The following is a 19,987-nucleotide window of genomic DNA, read 5'->3' as shown; positions in this document are numbered from 1 at the left end:
GAGTCCTGGATGTTCTGCCTTTCCTCAAGCCTGAGGGAAGAACAGGCGTCGTCGGGGACCACGAGTGAGCTCCGGGGAGCCGGGGCTTGGTCATCAGCCATGTCCTTTTTTGCGTCCCCATGTTTTCAAAAAGGAAGATCAACTGACTGACCAAGACCTAAGCATTTGTACGTTTCGATTCCTGAAAGCTCATTCCTGTCTCTAATCCCGGAGCCGCCACTTCTGTGGGTCCTGCGTGATAATTCTGTCCTTACTGGGCTAGTGAAAGTAACCCAGTCTGTCAGAAGCTCCTTAGCCAAAAAAACGGTGACACAGTGTTCGCCACCCTCATCGACTGTCCTCGGGCATCTGGAAGGAGAAGCTGGGCCTTCAGGCCCTTTGGCCAAGGGTTAGAGTCTTGCTCCTTGATTCTTCTAGATAGTCCCCCAGATACTACGCCTCACCTTTGAAACAGGGAGAAAGGAAAGGAAACTTGCCAAACCCACCTGCGTATCTGTCCCCTTACACCAGGACAAGCAAAAGCCTTCTGGGAAAGCACCCCTCTCCCAGCTACAGCACACTTCTGTCGTCTGTTTCCTTGGCCCAGAACTGGGTCCCGTGTTCGCTCAGCTGCAAGGGAGGCTGGGAGGATGGGGCCAGAGCAGCCGTAAGTGGCTCAGACCAGCCGGCTGCAGCTTTTGGGCCCCACGCTCTGCCGTTCTGAACCGAAACGGCATTCTCTTAGCTGGGAAGGAGCGGGGATGTGACATCAGGCTGGCAGCTGATGGCGTCCACCCCGCGCACGTCCGCGGAAGGACGCCGGCTGTTGGACTCTCCCCGCCGGCTCATCAGCATCGGGCCCGCAGGCCATCCCGGCCCTCGTCAGCCTGCGCGTCTCAGCGCGGGCGCCGCTGGCCGCTGCCGTTCCGCGCGAACTCAGGGCCCGTCCTGCGCCTGGCGCCGTGCGGGCGGTGCGGATGCGGAGCCGGGCCGAGATCCGGTCGGGTCCAGTGCGGTCCCGGCTGCAGACTCCCATGCGCCGGGAGCCAGGCGCGCCGGGCAGCGCCGTCAGCCGTGGGACGCGGTGGGCCGGGGGGCTCCTCGCCCAGGTTGGGGTGCCTGAGAGCAAGGCCCTGGGCGGCGGGGGCTCACGGCTGGGAAGGACGGGTCTGTGAAGCGAGGAGACGCGAAGGCGTCGTGGCGGAGCTGACGCTGCCGTGTGTGTGACATGTTCAGTCTGTCACCGGTCGGCTCGCGAGCGCCCTGAACGCAGGGACCGTGATGCGGCTGTCGTCCCCCTCGTGTGTCCCGAGGACTCACCCCGTGCCTGGAACACATCTGCAGCTCTGGAAATACTTTCATCTGAATAAATGAGTTAATGCGGGAATAAATAGACCACTATTCAAGATGTGGAAACATCTCGGCCAAAGGGATATAGTTATGGGCCGAGGGGGACTTCGGATGCTAACGCTACCTCCCTGCCAAGCAGGTGGGCGCCGGGGGCCTGGCTGGAGGGGATATTTCGGGAGACATTCATCCTGAGTTTACCGAGTCCGCTATAAATTGCCCCTTGAGCCTCTGAATGCATGAGGCTTAGTGATGGCCCCAAACAGGGATTGGCAGCAGGTCTGGGGAGTGATTCCTTAAAGCAGTTTGGGCACGTTCTAGCAGCATCTTGGAAAAGAATCTCTGTCTTTGTGTTCATGGTCTTCAGACTGTCCTTGCCCAGGATCAGGAATTAGCTTCTCCCCCGAGGATGTTTGCAGAGACGAGGTTCAGCAGCGCTGTGCCTGAGCTCCAGCCATCAGCCTCTAGGGGTTTGCTCATCAGCAAAGATAGAGCCTCTGAGTCAACTCATTTTCAGTGACGCGTGATCCCCAGCCAGTCTGCCTGGCGGGCTGCCAGACTTAAAGGAATTGATCATCGCCTCGCAGCTGCCGCTGTCCTGGGTGGAGCCATCTAAATTTTACACGTTGCCTGTGTCCTCTCTCCTGTTTGGTCCCAGACAGCTCGGTGCTGCTTCCAAAATAACCTCCTCCGTGGGGCTGGTCAGACCTCCTGGTGCCTCTTAGGACAAACGTCACAAATAGCTCTTCCCGAATCGGGAGGGATCTCATTCATTCCTTCTCACTGCTGATTGGCAAAGAGGCCCCAAACCTGTCCTACCCTTGGACATTTATGCCCCAAGTATGAAAAGGGGTCATTGCATGTGGAGCTGCTGGGATGGCAGAAATGCCTAATAACGCATGGTGACAGTAACAATGTGCGTGACCACGTGGCTACAGTAACAATGTGCGTGACCACGTGGCTACAGTATAACGTGCATGACCACGTGGTTGCAGTGATGAGGTGCGTGACCACATAGCTACAGTGATGATGTGCGTGACCACGTGGCTGCAGTGATGATGTGCGTGACCGCATGGCTACAGTGATGTGTGGAACCACATTGCTTCGTGGACTGGGCGAAGTCTACACCGAGCTGCCTCGGGCGTCACCCTGAGGAGAGGGGCCTCCTCTCCAGGTCCGGTCCTGTCATGCGCTTAGCCTCAGAGCAGCCCTGTGATAGAGTGTACTTTGTAAGGCCTCCTATGTCACAGGTGCTCACACCCAGACAGAGGTTTAGAGACTTACAGCGGACCTAGGAATTTAAGATTCAAAGTCGGCGCTCTTGGGATTTTTAGGGCAACCGAAAGAGGCCCCCTTTCTTCCAGCCGCCTTTCAGTGGGGAATCGTGCAGCCGTTTAGGTGACGTTCATGTAACATCCTGTAACGAAGTATCACAGTGTGACGCACTCCGTCGTCTTCGCGAAACTGAGCAGTTCTGCTTCCTCCGGAATTTGCATCCTTCCGGAAGTGTCCTCGAAGCTCCTCGGGGTGGCACGAGAGACCCTTTTCTGGTGGGTCCCCAGCACGCGTTTCCCGCTTCAGTGACTTCCTGCCGACTCGGAATTTTCATGTAAAAGTTTGTGCCTTTTTAAGTGAGGCGTCCTCAGCCTGTGTCCCGTTTTGTTTTTCGTCTGTCCGGCGAAGTCTTACTGTTCCTTTAAGAGACCCTCAAGCGTCGTGTTTCCAGGAAGCTCCCCTGCCCTCCCCAAGGCAGGCCGGGTGCTGGATCTGTGCCCCGAACCCTCCCGCAGCCGGTGCCCATTTCTGTCACTTACCGCACTGGTGATCGTATGGATTTTGGTGTCTGGCTCCCTCACGTGGAGGGGACTCTGGGCTCCTTCGAGGCAGGAACGATGTCTAGTCCACGTCTGCATCTGCTTCCCGCGCCGGACGCGCGACGTGCTGTGGGATGTGGGGGTGTCTGTGGGGGCCGTGGGGCGCGTCTGCTCACCCGTGTTTCCTCGTGTTTTCCTCAGACGTGCTGTGCCCCAGTGTCCGTGTGGCAGGGGACCGCTTCAAGCACACCGGTGGCGGGACCAAGGAAATCACAGGTGAGGGGGCCGGCCACCCGGCACACGGGCCCTGCCGCGCCGCTCGCCAGACCTGGGCGTGACCCTCCCGGGCTCGGGGTGGCCTTGCCGGCCCTGCTCCCCCTCGGCCGTGGTTACCGAAGGTTCTGCAAATGGGAACGAATGAAGCTGTCTTACAGTTTTCCTGGGAAGCTAGCCATTCGACGCTTAAAGAACGTCCTAGGGCTAGTGCAGGTCCGAAATTTGGCCACAGACATCCTAGATTTCTCTCCTCCCACATAGGCTCCCATATCCAGCTAATTACCAATCCCAAACAGCCTCCAGGCCGACAGCTTCCTCCCTCCCTCCTCCCTGGAAAAATCTTACCCAGCCTCGTCCTCGCTGGCCTCCCAGCTCCTCCATCCGCAGCTGCCAGAAATAGAAACGGTTCTGTTTCTCCCCTGCTGTAAAACCTTCCGTGGCTCCCTGTTGCCCGCAGAAATAGACGCAGATCTCCCACGTGGCCGGCGGAGCCCAGGGTGGCCTGCCGCCACCTGCCCTGCTCCTGGCCAGTGTGCCGCTCACAGTGGCCCCTGACACCCTGAAGTAGCTAGGGCTCCCACCAGACTCTGATACGAGCCAGCACTCGGCATCGGGGTGAGGCCGCGGGCAGTCCTGCGAAGCGGCTCCCGTCCCTGCGCGGTGCGGCTGAGGGATGGAGCTTTAGCAATGTGGGTGACCACGTCGCGGAGCTGTGGAGTCCATGAACAGGTGCGGGCCCGGGCCCCAGCGAGTCTGAGCGAGGGGCTCTCCCGACCCCACCTTCGCTCCCTGAATCAAACCGCAGCTTCTCTGGTACACCGCCTCCCACCTGCGACACCCCCCACGCCCGCAGTGACCCGGCAGCAGCCCCTCCAGGGCCTCCGCCCCCAGGCGGGCAGGGGAGTCAGAGATTCATATCCGCCCCCTGCACCGGGCTGCGGGGCTGACAGGCGCAGGCGCCCACTGCGCACGGTTCCGCTTTGCGTGTGTCTCTGCTCGTGGCTGACGAAGGCTTTGGCCGCAGAGCGGCCTGTGGGGGTGGCGTGCTCCCCGCGGGCCTCCCGGACACCAGGGACTCCTCCCACTTGCCTTTGCCCGATCGTGACCCCGGACCTCCGCAGCGGTCACCTCGGAGAGCCCCGCGTCTCCTGCACCCTTTCCTGGAGTCGGGGTTGGAAACGGAGGCCGTGCCCCTCTGGCCTCACCGTTGTTCACGTCCGCCCCCGAGCGTGCGTTCGGACAGTGCCTTCGGCTCGCGCCCCCGGCCGCGCCCCCGGGCAGGCGGGCGAGCCGCCTCTGCAGAGCGGGCTCTCCCCTCCTCCCAGCACACTCACCCAGCTCTTCTCTTCACACAGGTTTCGACCTGATGGATTTGTTCAGAGTGAAGGAGATCCTGGGGAGGCGAGAGAACGGGGCGCAGAGCTCCTACGTGCGGATGGGATCCTTCCCCGTGGTGCAGAGGACTGAGTGAGTGCTCAGCTCCCCCTCGGGACCTGCTGGGTGTCGGGGGCGGCATGCTGGGGGGGAGGGGCAGAGCGGGGCTTTCACTACTCAGCGTGTGCGAGGGTCACACCGGGACGAGGCAGCCGAGCCGCCGACCGGGAGCGGGAGCCGCGTCTCAGCACACCCACTGCCGTGGACGTGCTCGGCTCCCGGGCCCTTCCGCACTCACCTCTCCGAGCAGATTCCGCGTTGCTCTTTCGCTCCCGCGTGCGTTTTTCTGTCAGTTCATTAAGCAGCGACATTCGCAGGGAGGCGTCCCGGGTGGCGGGGCGTCTCTGTCCATGCGGGGACGTGGCGGCTCCCCTGGACGCGCCACGCGGCAGGCGCAGCAGCACCGAGCCGCGGCTCGAGTCGGCCCGCGGAGACCCACCCGCCTTCCGTCCCTACGGGGTGCCGGGCCTCCGCGTCCTCGGGCGCCCCGTTTCTCAGGGATGCCATGTCGTTTGGCTGACGCGGATGTGTCTGCCTTGAAACACTGCCGAGAGGATTCTCAAGGGGCAAGTTGTTCAGGGTCTCCGGCCAAGGGCTGAGGACGGCACCCAAATGAGTGTTCCGTTCCTCTTCCTTCAGGTAGATCGTTCGAGAATAAAAACGATATTTTGTCCTGGCCCTTTTCCTCCGTCTTAAAACCCTTCAATCTCTTGAATTGAATTGAAGCTAATGGGCTGGAAAGGCCCGTGTGTGGCCTGGCCCTGCCCTTCTGTTTTGGCCTCTGGCTCGTCACCCAGCCCGCCCTGGTCTGGCTCCTCGGTCTCTCCCGGAGCCCGCCGGCTCCCACCTTTGCTCTCTCCTCCCCGCTTGGGACACCTGTTCGTCCTTCAAAGAGCAGCCCGACCGCGGCGCCTCCAGAGAGGCCCCCCGACGAGGCGGGCCTCACCTCCTCTGTCCTCGCAAGCCGTACTCCTGCATGAAACGGGGCAGGGTTCGCCCTGACTCGTCGCTGTGCAGCGAGTGATTACAGGTGGCCCCCTTGCTCAGCGAGGAGCTCACCCGGCAGGTCGCGTGGCATTAACCCCCGGAGCCTGGCTGTGCCCCGCTGTACGGGGTGGATCGGAGCTTCTCAGAGGGGGAAGGGTGGGTCCCAGGACACGCAGCTGCGTTTGGCCTGGGGGGAGGGGCGGTTTAGCATTCATTGTTGCTCCTGTCCCGGGTGATGGGGGAGAGGAGCCGGACGGGCATGCGGGCGGGGGCGGGGGCCCCATGGTAGCGTGACAGCGGGGTCTGCACCGGGTCGTGTGCGGAAGGGACGCGGTGAGGACAGGCCGGAGTTCAGACGTGGCTCAGCTGGCGGGACCTGGTGGCCCCGGGGCTGTGGCCTTCCTTGCCGCCTGCTGCTCTCGCTAAGCCCGGCCTGTGCCGTCTCCGCCTCTCTCCAGGGACGTGTTCCCGCAGGGGCTGCCTGACGAGTACGCCTTCGTCACCACCTTCCGGTTCCGGAAGTCGTCGCGGAAGGAAGATTGGTACCTCTGGCAGGTCATCGACCCTCACGGCATCCCGCAGGTGCGAGCCGCGCGCCCCGTCGGCCGCCTCCTCCGCGGGCCCCCGGCCGGCCGCGTCCTTCCCACGGGGATGGCCCCGCCCGCCGCGTTTTCTCCAGGGCCTCTCTCTCGGGCCTCGGAGTCGGGGGGTCTGGGGTTCGGAGGCCCAGGGGACCCGCAGGGAGTGTCACCCAGCAGACAGGTGCAGCTGCTTCTGCCACCGGGTCGAGCGCCTGGTCCTCTGGTGGGAACGAAGACCTCCTTTTGGGGGGCGCTCTGCCTATCCAGGGGGCCGGCCCACCGCCCGCGCCCTCTCAGCAGCCTGAGTGACACGGCTCCGTGGGGTCGTGGGGGAAGGTGGCCGAGGGCCGGTGAGACCTGGGTTCAGAGCTCGCGGCTGCCCCTTTCCAGGTGTGCACCCCGAGGCAGGTCGGCTTCTGAGTCTTGGTGTTCTCAGTTGTAAGCTAGAACACAATGCCCACCACGAATGGTTGGTAGAAGCTTCCGGAACAGGGTCTGATACCCAGGACGGTTCTGTCAGATGGTCCCCTTCTATGCTGTTCTTCGGTGTTACCCCGATCAGGGCTCTGCAGCCCGTCGCCCTCCACCGCGTGTGGCCGAGCGAGGAGAGACCGCCCGGTCGCAGAATCAGAGCCGTCCACACGTCACGCTGGTGTGAGCTGCAGTGACGCTGGCTCCGTGCCCTGCCAGAGCCTGAAGCCCAGAGCGTTCACGGCGCTCAGGGCTCAGCCACAGCGGCGTCTGCCATTCACCGCGAACCGTGTGAAGCGTGGCTCCCCCTCCCTCAGCCGGGAGATACTGGGGTTGAAATGAAATGGAAATGTGTTCGAGCCGCTGGACCGTGGCTGTCCGCTCGGGCGGCCCTCCGAAGCCGTGGGCTGTCCTCGCTGCGACGGAGCCGGCCCCCGACGTGGCTCACGCCTCGTAGGAGCCAGGGGCTGTCCCGAGTGCCGCACAAGTCGCAGCGCGCTCTGTCCTGTCACGGTCTTGCATGGGGGCTCTACTGTTCCTGTCTGACGGGGCGGGGGGGGGGGCCTGGACCTCAGTGAGGGTAGGCCGCTTGCCTGAGCTTCACAGGTAATAGGACGGAAAGGTGGGATTCGCGCTCAGGCCGTGACGCTCCACGCCAGCCTTTTCCCTGCGTGCTCCGCGGGCTCCCGTCTCCATCAGCCGGCCCCGCGGAACGGTCTTTCTGTGGCGGCCCTGGCCAGGCTCAGCGGCGTGGGCATGTCGACTCCGGCAGGCCTGACTGCTGAGCGTCCTGATTTCGCAAGCGCGGGAGGCTGCATGGCGCGGGGGGACGAGAGGCCCCTCCAGAGGCCTTTGCTCGTGGCGACCCGAAGCCACCCCCGTCCCAGGCGCGGCGCTGCTGCCCCCGCGTCTCAGGGCCTGGGCCGTGGGGCTGGGGGCCCTCACCGCCCCGGTCTGGGCGCTTTTCTTCCGAGACGCTTGCTGCCCCCCCCCCCCCGCCCGAACCAGCCGTGGGCTGAGGTGGCGCCGAGCCCGAGCCCGCCTTCGAGGGCTTCAGGCTCCTTTTCGGAGAGGCGCCGGCAGGTCAGCCTCGCCGGCGAGCCTGGGGGCAGTGCCCTCCACGGGAAGCGCCGCCGGTGGCCGCCTTCCCGCGCCGGGGGGCATGTCGACTCCGCTCGCGGTCGCATTCCTGACCCCGGCGTGGCGCTGGCCTCTCGGGATGGCCAATGAGTATTGCACAGGGGATGAAGTGAGCACGTTGGTGGGAACACGTTCGTTTGTTCCCTCCTTCATTCTCTCAATCGTTCTAAGAGAAACAAGAGAGAAACTTCCTCCTGGAGTTTTCCACACATTTTTCAAAGGGCCGACGGCGAACAGAGCAGGCGAGTGTCTGCTGTCCAGGAGCTTGGCCGTGCTGGAGCTGCAGCTCTGTCCTCGAGGCGGGTCGACGGACGAGTCTCGGGCTGGCCCTTGGCCCCTGGATGAGTCTCGGACCGGCCCCTGGCCCCGGGCCAGAGGGTGTGCTCTGCTTTGCCTGCCTGGGGTTTTAAGAGACACTGAAACCATTCGGGGTGGGGGGGTGGGTCCTGGTTGGTCTCATGACCCGAGTCCCTCGGTACCAGGTGTCTCATGTCACGGGAGTGCTCCTGTGTGCAGAGTCCCTCTGGGCAGCTGGCAGCGGGGCCCTGGAGCCACGCGTGAGTCCGGTCGTCCCACTTAGCTCCGGGCTTGGAACAGCCCGCCTGGCGCACGCTCACACCGTCACCTGGAGGAGGAAGCTGAGGCTGGCGTGTGTGGTGGCCTGCCACGGCGGGCCTGCTGGCCGGGGTCACAGCAGCAGCGCCCCCGGGTTCGCCGGGTCTGACTCTGCAGCGCCCCCTCCCACGCCCCCTCCCCACCGGGCCTCTGCTTTCTCCTCCCCAGGTCTCCATCCGGCTGGACGGCGAGAACAGGGCGGTCGAGTACAACGCCGTGGGCGCCATCGAGGCCGCCGTCAGGGCGGTGTTCCGCGGCCCCCGGGTCAGCGACCTCTTTGACCGGGACTGGCACAAGCTCGCGCTGAGCGTGCAGGCGCCGAACGTGTCCCTGTACATCGACTGCATGCTGGTGCAGACGCTGCCCATCGGGGAGCGGGAGAACATCGACATCCGGGGCAAGGCCGTGATCGGCAAGCGCCTCCACGACAGCGTGCCCATCGACGTGAGTGCCCGCCCCGCGGCCAGGGCGCTCGGAGCCACGCCCCCGCTGGCCCGCGCCCGCCGCGCCCTTGGCCCGTCCTCTCCTTGGCCCGGCTTAGCAGGGCCCCTGACTCGGCTGCCACGCAGGAGCCCCAAGTCGCCGGCATGCTCTCCCTCCCTCACTCTCGCTCACTCGCTCACTCACTCGGCCATCCAGCCGGTCATTTACCGCGTGTGTGTTTGGCCCCCGCTGTGTGGCAGGCACCGGGCCAGCACCGGGGACGTGGCGCATTGATCTGTAAAGCTCTGTCAATGTTTAAAAATACAGGAAGCCGTGCATTCCTGTTCACCTATCTACGCGCATAGCCCACGCGTGTGGTAAGTTCTTAATGGTAGCTGGTAGCGTTGTTATAATTTAGTTATACATATTTATGGAACTATAGAGTAACACTTGTTCATTGCACTAATTATTTGGTTCAGGTACTAAATATAGAATCTAATTCGATTCTCACGACACCCATGAAATGTCTAGACCATTTCTGAGTTTAAAATAAAGAAGCTTTTGGCTCAGTAAGGCGAGATTAATTTGCTCAATAAACACATAGTTTACGTTCTTTATTGAGGTGTTGTTATCCCATACGGTAAGCTGCCCAGGTCTTAAATGTGTACTTGGATGAGTTCTATCGAATGTAGGCACCTGTGTAACCAAAAAAAAAAAAAAAAAAAATGTACGCATGCAATCGTTTTGAGTTGCCCCAGGTTGTCCGGCTGGTCAGGGACAGGGAGGGGCTGTTGGTCCGCAGCCCAGCGCGCCCACCTGTATTCTCTGAGTCCAGTCCGGCCCTTCGTGGCGGCCGTGCGGGCGGAGCCCCCGCCGCTTCCAGGGCTGTGCGGCGGGGCCGGTGTGGTCAAGCAGCCGCTGAGTGTCTGCCCTGGGAAAATACAGGCTCCGCGGTGGCGGCTGCAGTTTCTGTCCCGTCTGTCACTTCACCTGACACACAGTAGGCTCTCTCTGACTTTAAGACACTCGCATTGTCAGAGACGAGAGACCTGCGCTGAGGTCACTTTGGTCTAGTCAAGCGAAAGTGACGGCGATGAGCAGCAGGTATTGCAGGACCCAGAGAGGAGATGCGCGGCCTAGGGGAGCAGGGAAGGTGGGTGGGGTAGACGGATGGCTTCCTGGAGGAGGTGGTTCCCGGGATGAGTCTAGAATAGGCTTTGTCTGTCAGAGGAGCCTGAAGCCATGTGGTAGGCCGGGCATCTCGTGCGCCACCTGCCGAGGTGGCAGGAGTCGCAGCGTGTGTGGGCAGGGCCGGGGTCAGGCCGCCCATGCACAGGCCGAGAAGGCTTGAGGCAGGGCAGTGAGAGTCGTGGCTGGGGCTGGCGCGGTCCTTGGGGCTGCAGAGAGCAGGGCTGCTGGGAAGGAGGAGGGGAGAGCCCAGGTGGGATGATGAGGGAGGCCAGGGCCTGGGCGGGGCAGGGCCGGCGCTGGCCTGGGGATGGCGCGGTCCTGGCGACTCCCCGCCAGTCACTCTCTTCTTCCCACACGGCTCGTTTTGTGGGACAGGCGCGGCCCCGCCTGGACTCGGGGCGCTGAGCCCTTGCGGAGGAGCAGCAGACGCTGGTGGCATTTCCTGAGTCCCGCTCACCGCGTGCAGGGGCCGGCGTGCTGAGCCAGTTCTCCCACACTCAGCCGCGTGGGCGCGCTGGCCACGGCGCCCTATTTCATCAGGAAAACCAGACAGGGAGAGATTGAATTCCTCCTGCAAAGCCGCCAGGCCGGTGAGTGGGAGCTCAGGCCTCCCAGTCACCGTGTGAACTCGGCGTTTGCTGTAAGTCTGGAATCTGGGGCCCGTCCTGCCCTGACTCCTGACTTCATGATCATGCCAGGCCCTTCATCGGGCCCTTTGAGCCCAGTGTGGCGTCTGGGGGCTCAGGTGGGCTCTTCTCTCTCCTCCTCTTGGCCACTGACCAGCTGAGCACCTACTTTGCACCCAGCCCCGGGGAATCGCAGAGTCTCTGACATTTGTCAGTGAGAATACTGCTCCCACTTATGGTTTTATGCTAGATTTCTAGATTGGAAAAAAAAAAACTAATTAATAGGTGGAGGAGGAGTCAATAAGTGCCTTACCTCCTAGCGAATCTTCTGAGAGCGCTGGCCGGGCTACTCGTAACCTGGTGGCTTGGGGCCTCGGACATAGCGGGGAGGGACCACGGCCGCCTGCGGCTCCCCCTGGGAGGGGCGCAGCTTCCTGGCCTCGCTTGGCCCTCACCAGGCCCTGTGGGCTGGCTCCTCACTGTACCTCTCGGAAGAGGAACCCAAGGCTCAGGTTTGACGCGCCTTGGCCGGCGGCCCCAAGGGGATGCAGGCCTGTGACTCACGCCTGGGTCTGACCAAGCCCAGATTCCAAGCCCTCTGACCCCCTAGTTGCTTTCCATATTGTCACCAGCTAAGGGTCACCAAGCCGCCAGTGGCTGGAGCAGGAGGAAAGCCAGACGGGAGGGCCACGTGACAACTCAGCCCAGAACTGCCACCTGAGCGTGAGCAGAGGTCTCTGGGGTGAGGGCCGGAGGGGTGTGAGGAGGAGAGATCCTGGCGTGGCGCAGCGAGGGAGAGGGCGGGAGGGTCAGGGCAGCCAGGAGCGGCGGGGTCTCAGGCAGCTGGGGATCGGCCGCGCCCTGCGCCCACCCCGAGCGCCCCCGCCCGGGCCCGGGCCGTCTGCGCTCCTGGTTCCCGACCCCAAGCCTCCGCGCCTTCCTTCCGCGTCCTGTCTCTGCAGCCTCGCCAGACGGGCCCAGCCGTAGCGTGTGGGCTTGCTGATGCGGAAAGCAGGGCCGTCTCTGCAAAATAGGTCTTATTCAAAAGAATGGGTCTGTGGTCTGGCGTTTCCTTTCATCTGTGGGCTGGTGTCTTCGCAGGAAATGAGACAGACAAACTACTGGAATTGTTATGTTTCTACTAAGCCGAGTCGGCGGAGTGAGGGCTTACGCCTCCAGGGGCACCGCATGAAGGCTGGGCGAGGTGCCGGCGTGGCGGGGGCGGGGGCGCGGAGCGCTCTGTGCGGCTGGAGGGGGCGCGGGAGGGGTCTGCCGTGTGGCGGGCGCGCCCTCCTCCGAGGACAGCGACGTTGCCTGTCTCCCGGTGTCCGTGGCCCTCGCGCTCAGATCTCGTGACTGGCCGGCCCGCTGTCGGCTGCTGGTTCGGTCGTTCAAAAGCGCGGAGGGGCGGAGCGGTCCCCCCGCAAGCTCGCTCAGGTGGCGCCGGCAGCCTCCTGCGGGCCGTTGAGCGGAGGCCTCGGTTCCTCGCTGGTGGCCCCTGGAAGCGGCCCTGGTTTCCCCACCCGAGCTTAGCCTCAGGGCAGCTCACGGCGTGGCAGCTGGTGTCCCGCGGGGTGTGCTGAGATCTCTAGACGGGACACCCCCAGGACGGAAGCCGGTCTTTGCACCGCCTAATCTGGGAAGGGACCCGCCGTCGCTTTTGCTACGTCCTGTGCTTTGGAAGCAGGTGGCTAAGCCCAGGGGCGTGGGACGAAGCCTCACGTTGCAGGGGCATCGGAGACTCTGCGGACCCCGAGGGAAAGCCCGAGCGTGGTTTCGGGGTGCCTAGGCACTTGCTAGTTTGTCAGGGACTTTCCCAGAGGAGGGTTCATGCGTGAAGGCGGGGCGTGGGCACCCCTGAGGTCCGATGTAGAGTGAGCCTGGAGTGAGGGGCCGACCCCTGGGGAGGCAGGCGGAGCTGGTCCCGGAGGCCTTGACTGTCCTGCGAACACGCCGGGGCATGTGTGTGTGTGTGTGTGTGTGCGCGCACACACACGTACACGTGTGTGCATGCACGTTATTTTAGGAGGTTGTGGCATTAAAGGAGGTGATAGAAGCACGTTTTTAGTTTACAAAGTTTGCTTAAACCACTGTGTGGAGACGCCTGGTGAGGTCGAGCATGACACACGGAACTTTCAGAAGCGACCGCGGCAGGGTCGTGGAAGGGCCTTTAGATAAACGCGGTGGCGGGGGTGCCGGGGGGCGGCCTGTGGCTCGCTCGGGTGGAGCCACGCTGGACTCGGACCTGGGCAGCTCACCTGCTTGCACTGGGGCCTCACTTTTAGAGGGCGTGTGAGTACACGACCCTTAGATGTCCTCTGACACTCAGCTCAGGGAAGGCAGCGACTGCGAGTCAGCCCGGGGGGACATCGGGGGGCAGTGCCACCTGCTGGCAGAGCCTGTCTGAGGCGGTGGAAGGTTCCGGGTTTCAGAGCCTCGCTCTCTGTCCTCATTTCTCTTTCCAGTTTGACCTGCAGCGGATTGTGATTTACTGTGACTCCCGCCACGCGGAGCTGGAGACCTGTTGCGACATCCCCTCGGGCCCGGTGAGCAGAGACTCTCACACAGCGAGGCCGGCAGCAGAGGAGAGAGTTCCCCGTCCTCGGCCTCTGGCAGGGAGGGGTTCCTCAGGGCCTCGGAACTGGTACTTGGGGGTTAGGGGAACGTCCATTATCAGCATGTGGCCTAGAGGGAGCCCGGCGATCCTCGCTAGGGGTCTCTTTCCGGTCCAGCAGGGTCACGCAGGTCAAGCTGTGGCCCCTGCCTCAGTCGGCACCACCCGGAGGCTACTGGCCAAGCGATGAGGCCCGGCTCCGAGGAGCGAGAGGCAGGGGCTGGCAGCTCGTCCCCTGGAGGGACCAACTGGCTCTGCCTCCAGTGCTCAGAGGCGGGGGAGGCCGCGTGTGCCGGGCCAGGGAGCAGTACCGGGCGAGCAGCCCGGTGCTGACCCCTGGCCGTTCCTTCCAGTGCCAGGTGACCGTGCTGACAGAGCCTTCACCCCCGCCCCCAAAGCCTCCTACTTCCGGTAGTGAACAAATCGGGTTTTTGAAGACAATCAACTGCTCCTGCCCAGCTGGAGAAAAGGTACCCTCTGCAGTCCACCCTCAGCCCCCTGCGCAGAGCCCCAGAGCCGAGAGGGGCAGGCTGGTCGGCAGGGTCGGCGGTGGAGGTGGGAGTTTCCCCTCATGCATGTGGCCTGCCAGGGCGGGGTGCTCCGGGCTCCGGCCATGCTCAGGTCAGGGACGTGTTCTTGCTCCTCGGACCTCCTGTTCCCTGGCTTCGATGCGCACCAGGAGGGGAGCAGCTCCATCTGGCACTAACTAACACTTCCTGAAGTGTTAGTTTCCCGGCTCCTGTTTCCCGGCTCCTGTTTTATCCGCTCCATTCACGTGCCACTCACTCAGGTAGGGTTCGGTTTGGGAACAGACTCAGAGTGGGCCGTGAACGGGGTCAGATGTGTTCCGTGGAGCCCGCCCTCCACGCTCCCTCTAACCGGCCACGGTCTGTAACCTGAATGCACATGTGAGTAGGTTTTTATGCATCTCGTCTCTAACTTTGACATCGAGTGTGTTTCCGTGAACACCACCACCCACCCATTACTTAGACTAAGTATCTCAGTGAGGGCCTCTCTCTGCCTGTGCTCCCGTCCGCTGTGACGATGATCACGTTGACGAAGCGTGTCTGCGTGTCTTTACTTCTGCGAGATGAGTTCTGGACAGCAGAGGCTAAACATGGCCCTGTGTGTGCTTTTAGCTAATGGCATGTGGCCCGACTGTATTAACTAATGGTTGGATTGATGGACGTACGTGGATCAGGGTACGAAGGATGGATGGATGGGTGGGAGGAAGCGGTAAAGGAAAGCATCCTCCCTTTCTCACTGGCAGGACAAGGTCTCGCTCTTCGAGATTATCAAGCAATTTACAAACGCCGAGCCCCAGCCTCTGGGTGGTGTTGCCCAACGAGCCGTTCCTTTATTCGTTCAGCCATCCCTTGTTTTCGACGGTAAACCGCAAACGCCCGTTGTGTGCTGAGCACAGAGGTCTTAAGACGCAGAGGCTGTGTGCCTTAAAAAGTCCTGCGGTCGAAGCCGACCGCCAGGCCCGCGGCCCTGAGGAGAGGGCTCGCGCTCGGTCGCGACGGCCGGCGTCGCCCTTTGCCGACATGAGGTTTACACGTGTGCGATCGTGAGGAACACGCTGCATTTGTTCTTAGAGTGGCGGTGTTTACACGCATCCACGGCTTCGCAGGTCTCAATTTCACATCCAGTAATTAGCGCTTTTATACAAATAGCACGTTTTAAAAAGCGAACAATGTTTATATGTAGAAATAGCCTGTAGACCTGTCCTGTCCTGTATTTTAGTGAATAATAGGTATGTGAACCTTCGGCAGGCCACACGATTATTATTTTTTTAACCCAAAGGATGGCACATTCAGGTGAAAACAGCCCGTAGGGTCCCACCTGTTCGTCTCTATCTTTGTCCCGCCGGTGGCCGCGTCAGGTGACACCCAAGTTCCCTGCCAGGTTTGCAGAGTGGGAGCGGGGGCTGCCGTCCAGGGATCCTCGTCCGGCCTGTTGGCTGTCCCGCGGCTTACGAAGAGACTGGCCTCTGGGCGTGCGGGCAGCTAACCAGCCGGGGAGGAGAGGAGGAGGAGGAATGGAACGGAGCCTCACCCCCTTCCCTTGTCTTTCTTCCTTTAGGGCGACAGGGGCTCCGATGGCCCCGTGGGACTCCCCGGCTTGAAGGTCAGTACTGGAGCTGGCGGAGGCACAGTTAGGGGCCGGGCAATCCTTCGCTCTGCCCTCTGCGTTGGGAAGAGCGGTCCGTGTGCTAGATCACTTCCTGCAGGATTTTGCTTCTGAGCTTGTCGGCATGGAAGGATGGAGCGAGCAGTATAGAAGTCGGAGCGTCTGAGACTCTTTGCTCAGAACCTCCCTCTCTCAGTCTGAAAACGTGAGCAAGGAAGCGTCGGGGTCCGCCAGCCCCGGCTCGGGGCCCACGTGCTCCGCCAGGCTTTGCTCTCGGTGGAGCTATTTCCACTCGGTTCTCTCAGGCTCTGCGTTCAGACGCTCGGGGTGTTGGGCTTGTAAGTCTATTTGTTCAGACTGCAGGTTCCGTATGTTTAAACTCCATGAAATTCTTTTTGCACAGATTTTCCAAACTGCTAACTGCTCTAAGCCAGCCAGGTGCTTCTCCTGGGGCGCCTTCCTCGGCCACAGGCAGCCCCTTCTCTCCACACGCACGTGCGCACATGCACACATGCACACACACACTCACACACACACACATGCACCCCATCACTGACGCCATCACACGCCATGCCACACTCAGTCTCACACAGACCGACACACACGGCCTGCTCAGCCCCCTCCCCCGCCGTGGAGCAGGACAGCGTGGGTGGCCCAGGGGGCCGGGTGGTCACTGAGGAGAAGAGCGGGTGTCCCGCCTCACTGAGTGCCCCCGGGCTGTCTCCTCAGCCCGTCGGCTGTCAGGGGCAGAACAGAGCGAAGGCTCCGGGGTTGGCGGCGGCCGTGGGTAGAGCAGGCTGCCTGAGGCAGCGTTGTCCGCGGCGGGCCCTGGAGCCGAGCCGTCGGGGTGCAGGGCTGCCCCGCAGAGCCCGACCGGACTCCAGGAGGGAGGGCGGTGCCGGGGGGGGGGCGTTCCGAGCAGGGTGCGGTTGCAGCCACCGGAGGCCAGCCCGGCTCCCCGTGGCCGAGCCGCAGTCCTGGCCCTTTAGCCCCCCTCGAGTCGTGCCCCGTGGATGGACTCCGGGTCAGCGGCCGTGGCCCCAGCGGCCCCATTTACCCAGATGCAGCTCGGGTTGAGTCAGCAAGCACGGCCTGGTGTCCCCCGGGTGCCGGGGCCCAGTCTAGATGTGGGGACGTAACAGGGTGGCAGAGAGCCCTGTCCTCAGGACTCGCAGGCCCACGGGAAGAGGGACATGACAGAGAGGCGTGGGCACCGAGCGGGGAGCGCCCTGGGGAGGGCTTCGGGACGCCGCTCTGCGGGAGGCCCTGCCCGAGCCGGCTGCAGCAGGGCGTGCCGGAGCTGCTTCCGAAGGAGCAGGCGGGGCACGTGTAGAGTTTGACGCAGGATGGGAGGAGAGGCAGGTGCCCCCAGGAGAAAAGGCAGGTAGGAGGGACTGGCCGCGGCGCTGTGCTCCCGCGCGGCCCGGCTGTGGGGCAGTCGGCCCCGGGCTCCGGCCCCCGCGGCCCTTGGTGACTCCTTCCTTCCCTCGCGGACTGTGCTCTCTTCTGCCTGCTCGCGTGCTTCGTGGCCAGTCGTGAGGGTCCAGGGCCCTCGTGGGCACGGACTGGTCTTACAAACGGCACCGTCGGGGGCCCCGGTTGGCCTCCGGCAGTTTCCAAAGCACCTGCAGGCCCTTCGTCCTATGCGTGCTCATGGTGTTGGCCCCGCTTCCCAGACAAGGAGCCCGAGGCCCGGAGAGCAGGGATGGCTCCCACTAAGGGGCAGAGCTGGAGTTGGAGCCTGGGGCTCCTGACCCCCGCCTGGGCCCCGGCCACACGGCAGTGGCCGGGCCACTCCCAGGGCTGAGAGTACGATACGGTCATCTGCTCGGTCTCCCAAGGTGCCCCTAGCACCCGGAATCAGAAGGTGGGGGAAATGGTGCCGATGCGTCTTCCTTTTCCGGGGTGGGGAGGGTGGCCTCACTCCGTAGTCGGCAGTGACAGAACCAGCTGCTCGTAGGGAGTGGCGCACAGCGGGCCATGGGCGGCCCAGCGTTCATCTTTGGTTTCGACTCCTCAGGGAGACGTGGGAGCCACCGGGCCCGTTGGAGCTCCTGGACCCAAGGGCGAGAAAGGGGACTCGGTAAGTGACAGGCCGCCTCTCCGTGTGGCCGGGGCGGGAGGCGCAAGGCTTTCCCCAACGCGCATGTCGCTTGGAACGCGCTGGCCCCCTGGAGGGCGCCGGGCGCTGAGCCCCCACCCTCGGAATGGCCTCTCTCCCGGGGCCCGGGAGGCCTGCGCGCTTGGCTGCAGCCGCCGCTCTGGCCACGTCCCTCGGCACCGCACCCCGCCCCTGGGATTCTGCACGCCCAGACTGGCGGGCGCGCTCCCCAGGCTGGCCGTCGCGCGCGCTGGCCCTGGCGCATGCTCTGCCCTCTGCCAGGAGCGAGCGTGCCCTCCGCCCCCCCACCCCCCCCTCTCACCGCCCCTCTCTGCCCGGCTCTTGTCTTCCCATCGGTCACGATCCACCGTGAGTGGCTTCCTGGGCTGTGTCCCCGACCCCCAGGCCTGGGTCACCCCCCGACTCTGTGCGCCCCGCTCACTGACACTTCCAGCAGCGGCCGGCTCCCTGGCGCCCCGGCCTGCGACTGGTCATCACGGGGCCCCCAGTGCCCGGCCCGGCACGGGCTGTGTTCCCGAGGGAGTGCAGTGGCTGGCGGATCGGAGAAGGATTACAGGGGCGAACGAGCCGCAGCTCAGGGCAGGGTCTCGGGAGCCAAACCCCGGCCCCACCAGCGACTCGGCTTCTCTGCGCCCAGGGGCCTCGTCCGTAAAGTGGGGCCCGTTAGCAGCCCAGTGGCATTTTGAGTGGACGAGTTCGCACACGTGACCGACTAGAAACAGTGTGGGGAGCAAGGCACACGCCGTGTGGCTGTCATCGCCTGGCGCGGCGGAAGCACTGGCCCCGGCCTCCAGCATGGCTTCAGGTCACACCACCTCCGCAGCTGTCCTCGGCTCCAGCCTAACTTGTCGCGTGACCATGGCCAGGCCTCTTAACCTCTCTGCAAGCCTCACTTACTCCACTGGCAAAAGGAAGAAAACAGCAATGATTTTGTCTGAGAAACGCCGGGCCCGCTGTGGACGGTCAGCGAAGGACAGCTGTCTTTATTCGTGCCCGTAATTAGTTCTTCCAGGGTCCCGGTACCAAGGGGGAAGCCCCCGAGGGCGAGGCCGAGCCTCCCCCCCAGAGACTTCGCCTGGCCAGCGCAGCTCGGTGGGTGCCCGACGGCGCCGCCACCCGGCAGCTCGTGACCCGGTGCAGCGTCTGCTCTCCTCCCGGGGGCCCCCGCGGAGCCTCTCGTCGCCCCTCGCAGTGGCTTCTTCGATGTGGTCCAGTCGCTTCTCCAGCGGGAGCGACGCGGAGCTTTCCGACTTGAGTGCCTCGCCCGTGGTCACCGGCCTGGATCCGGCAGAGGCAGCATCTGCTGCTGCCACAGTTTTCATCTGAGCCTCGTGCTCTCTGGCCGCGCCGTGCCTTTCCCCCACGCCGCCTGTCCCTGCCTCCTGAGGATGGGTAGAAAGCACCTGCTCCGTGCAAAATAACACAAGGAAAAAAAGCTGCCGGCATTTAACAGCACCTACTCGGTGCCTGGCTCTGTCACATGCTGACAGCACCTACTATGTGCCCGGCTCTCTGTGGCATGCTTTACAGGTTTCGGGCTCATTTAAACCTAGTACCCACTTGGTGAGGTGAAACGCCCATCTTCACGGGAAGGAGAGAGGCCAGGCAACAGGCACCGTGAGGGCACAGGTGTCACATCCAGTAGGCAAAGCCCTCCAAGTGGCCATTAGAAGTACGTTCAGAGAACTACAAACCATTCCTGAAGAAGTAAAGGAAGGTATCGGGGCAGTGCCTCATCGTGTACAGAAGACAAATGAGGAGAGAGAATGTGTTAAAAGAACCCAATGGAAATTCTGGAGTTTAAAATAATCACTGAGACGAAAGTCACTGGAGAGTCTCAACGGTAGATTTGGTGCTGGCTGAAGAGCCAGCATCCTTGAAGATGGATCAGTGGGGATTATGTGATCTCAAGTTCGAGGAGGAAAAACAACGAAGGAAAATGAACAGAGCCTCAGAGAAGTGTGCCAGCTCCTGCCTTGCACCGACGTGCACACGATGGGATTCCAGAAGGGGCGGGGAGGACGGGGCAGGAGGCGTGAACGGGACCTAAGGCTAAAGACGGCCCGGACGCGAAGAAAATCAGTAATCTGCAAATTCCAGAAGCTCCACGAACTCCGGTCAAGATAAACGCAAAGAGATCCACCCCCCAAAAACAATAAAAATCCTAAAAGACAGGAAAATTTGAAAGCAGCGAGGGAAAAACCGACTCACCGTGTGTAAGGAAACCCCGGGAG

General features: G+C 62.9%; 1 protein-coding gene across 1 annotated transcript in view; it reads left to right on the top strand.

Annotated features, from left to right (window-relative positions):
* The window catches only part of COL22A1 (collagen type XXII alpha 1 chain), a 156,673-nt gene that overhangs the window by 32,298 nt on the left and 104,388 nt on the right, over window positions 1-19,987 (top strand). Inside the window, exons 4-11 of the mRNA XM_016164294.2 lie at window positions 3,342-3,416; window positions 4,772-4,883; window positions 6,296-6,419; window positions 8,813-9,088; window positions 13,350-13,430; window positions 13,852-13,968; window positions 15,584-15,628; window positions 17,652-17,714. Coding sequence (XP_016019780.2) covers window positions 3,342-3,416; window positions 4,772-4,883; window positions 6,296-6,419; window positions 8,813-9,088; window positions 13,350-13,430; window positions 13,852-13,968; window positions 15,584-15,628; window positions 17,652-17,714 — 893 coding nt within the window. The remainder of the gene's footprint in view (window positions 1-3,341; window positions 3,417-4,771; window positions 4,884-6,295; window positions 6,420-8,812; window positions 9,089-13,349; window positions 13,431-13,851; window positions 13,969-15,583; window positions 15,629-17,651; window positions 17,715-19,987) is intronic.

The sequence above is a fragment of the Rousettus aegyptiacus genome, unplaced genomic scaffold (genome assembly GCF_014176215.1).
Source record: "Rousettus aegyptiacus isolate mRouAeg1 unplaced genomic scaffold, mRouAeg1.p scaffold_m13_p_15, whole genome shotgun sequence".
NCBI classification, from domain to species: Eukaryota; Metazoa; Chordata; class Mammalia; order Chiroptera; family Pteropodidae; genus Rousettus; species Rousettus aegyptiacus.
Note: the sequence above shows the minus strand (reverse complement) of the source record. Positions and strands in the feature narration are given on the sequence as shown.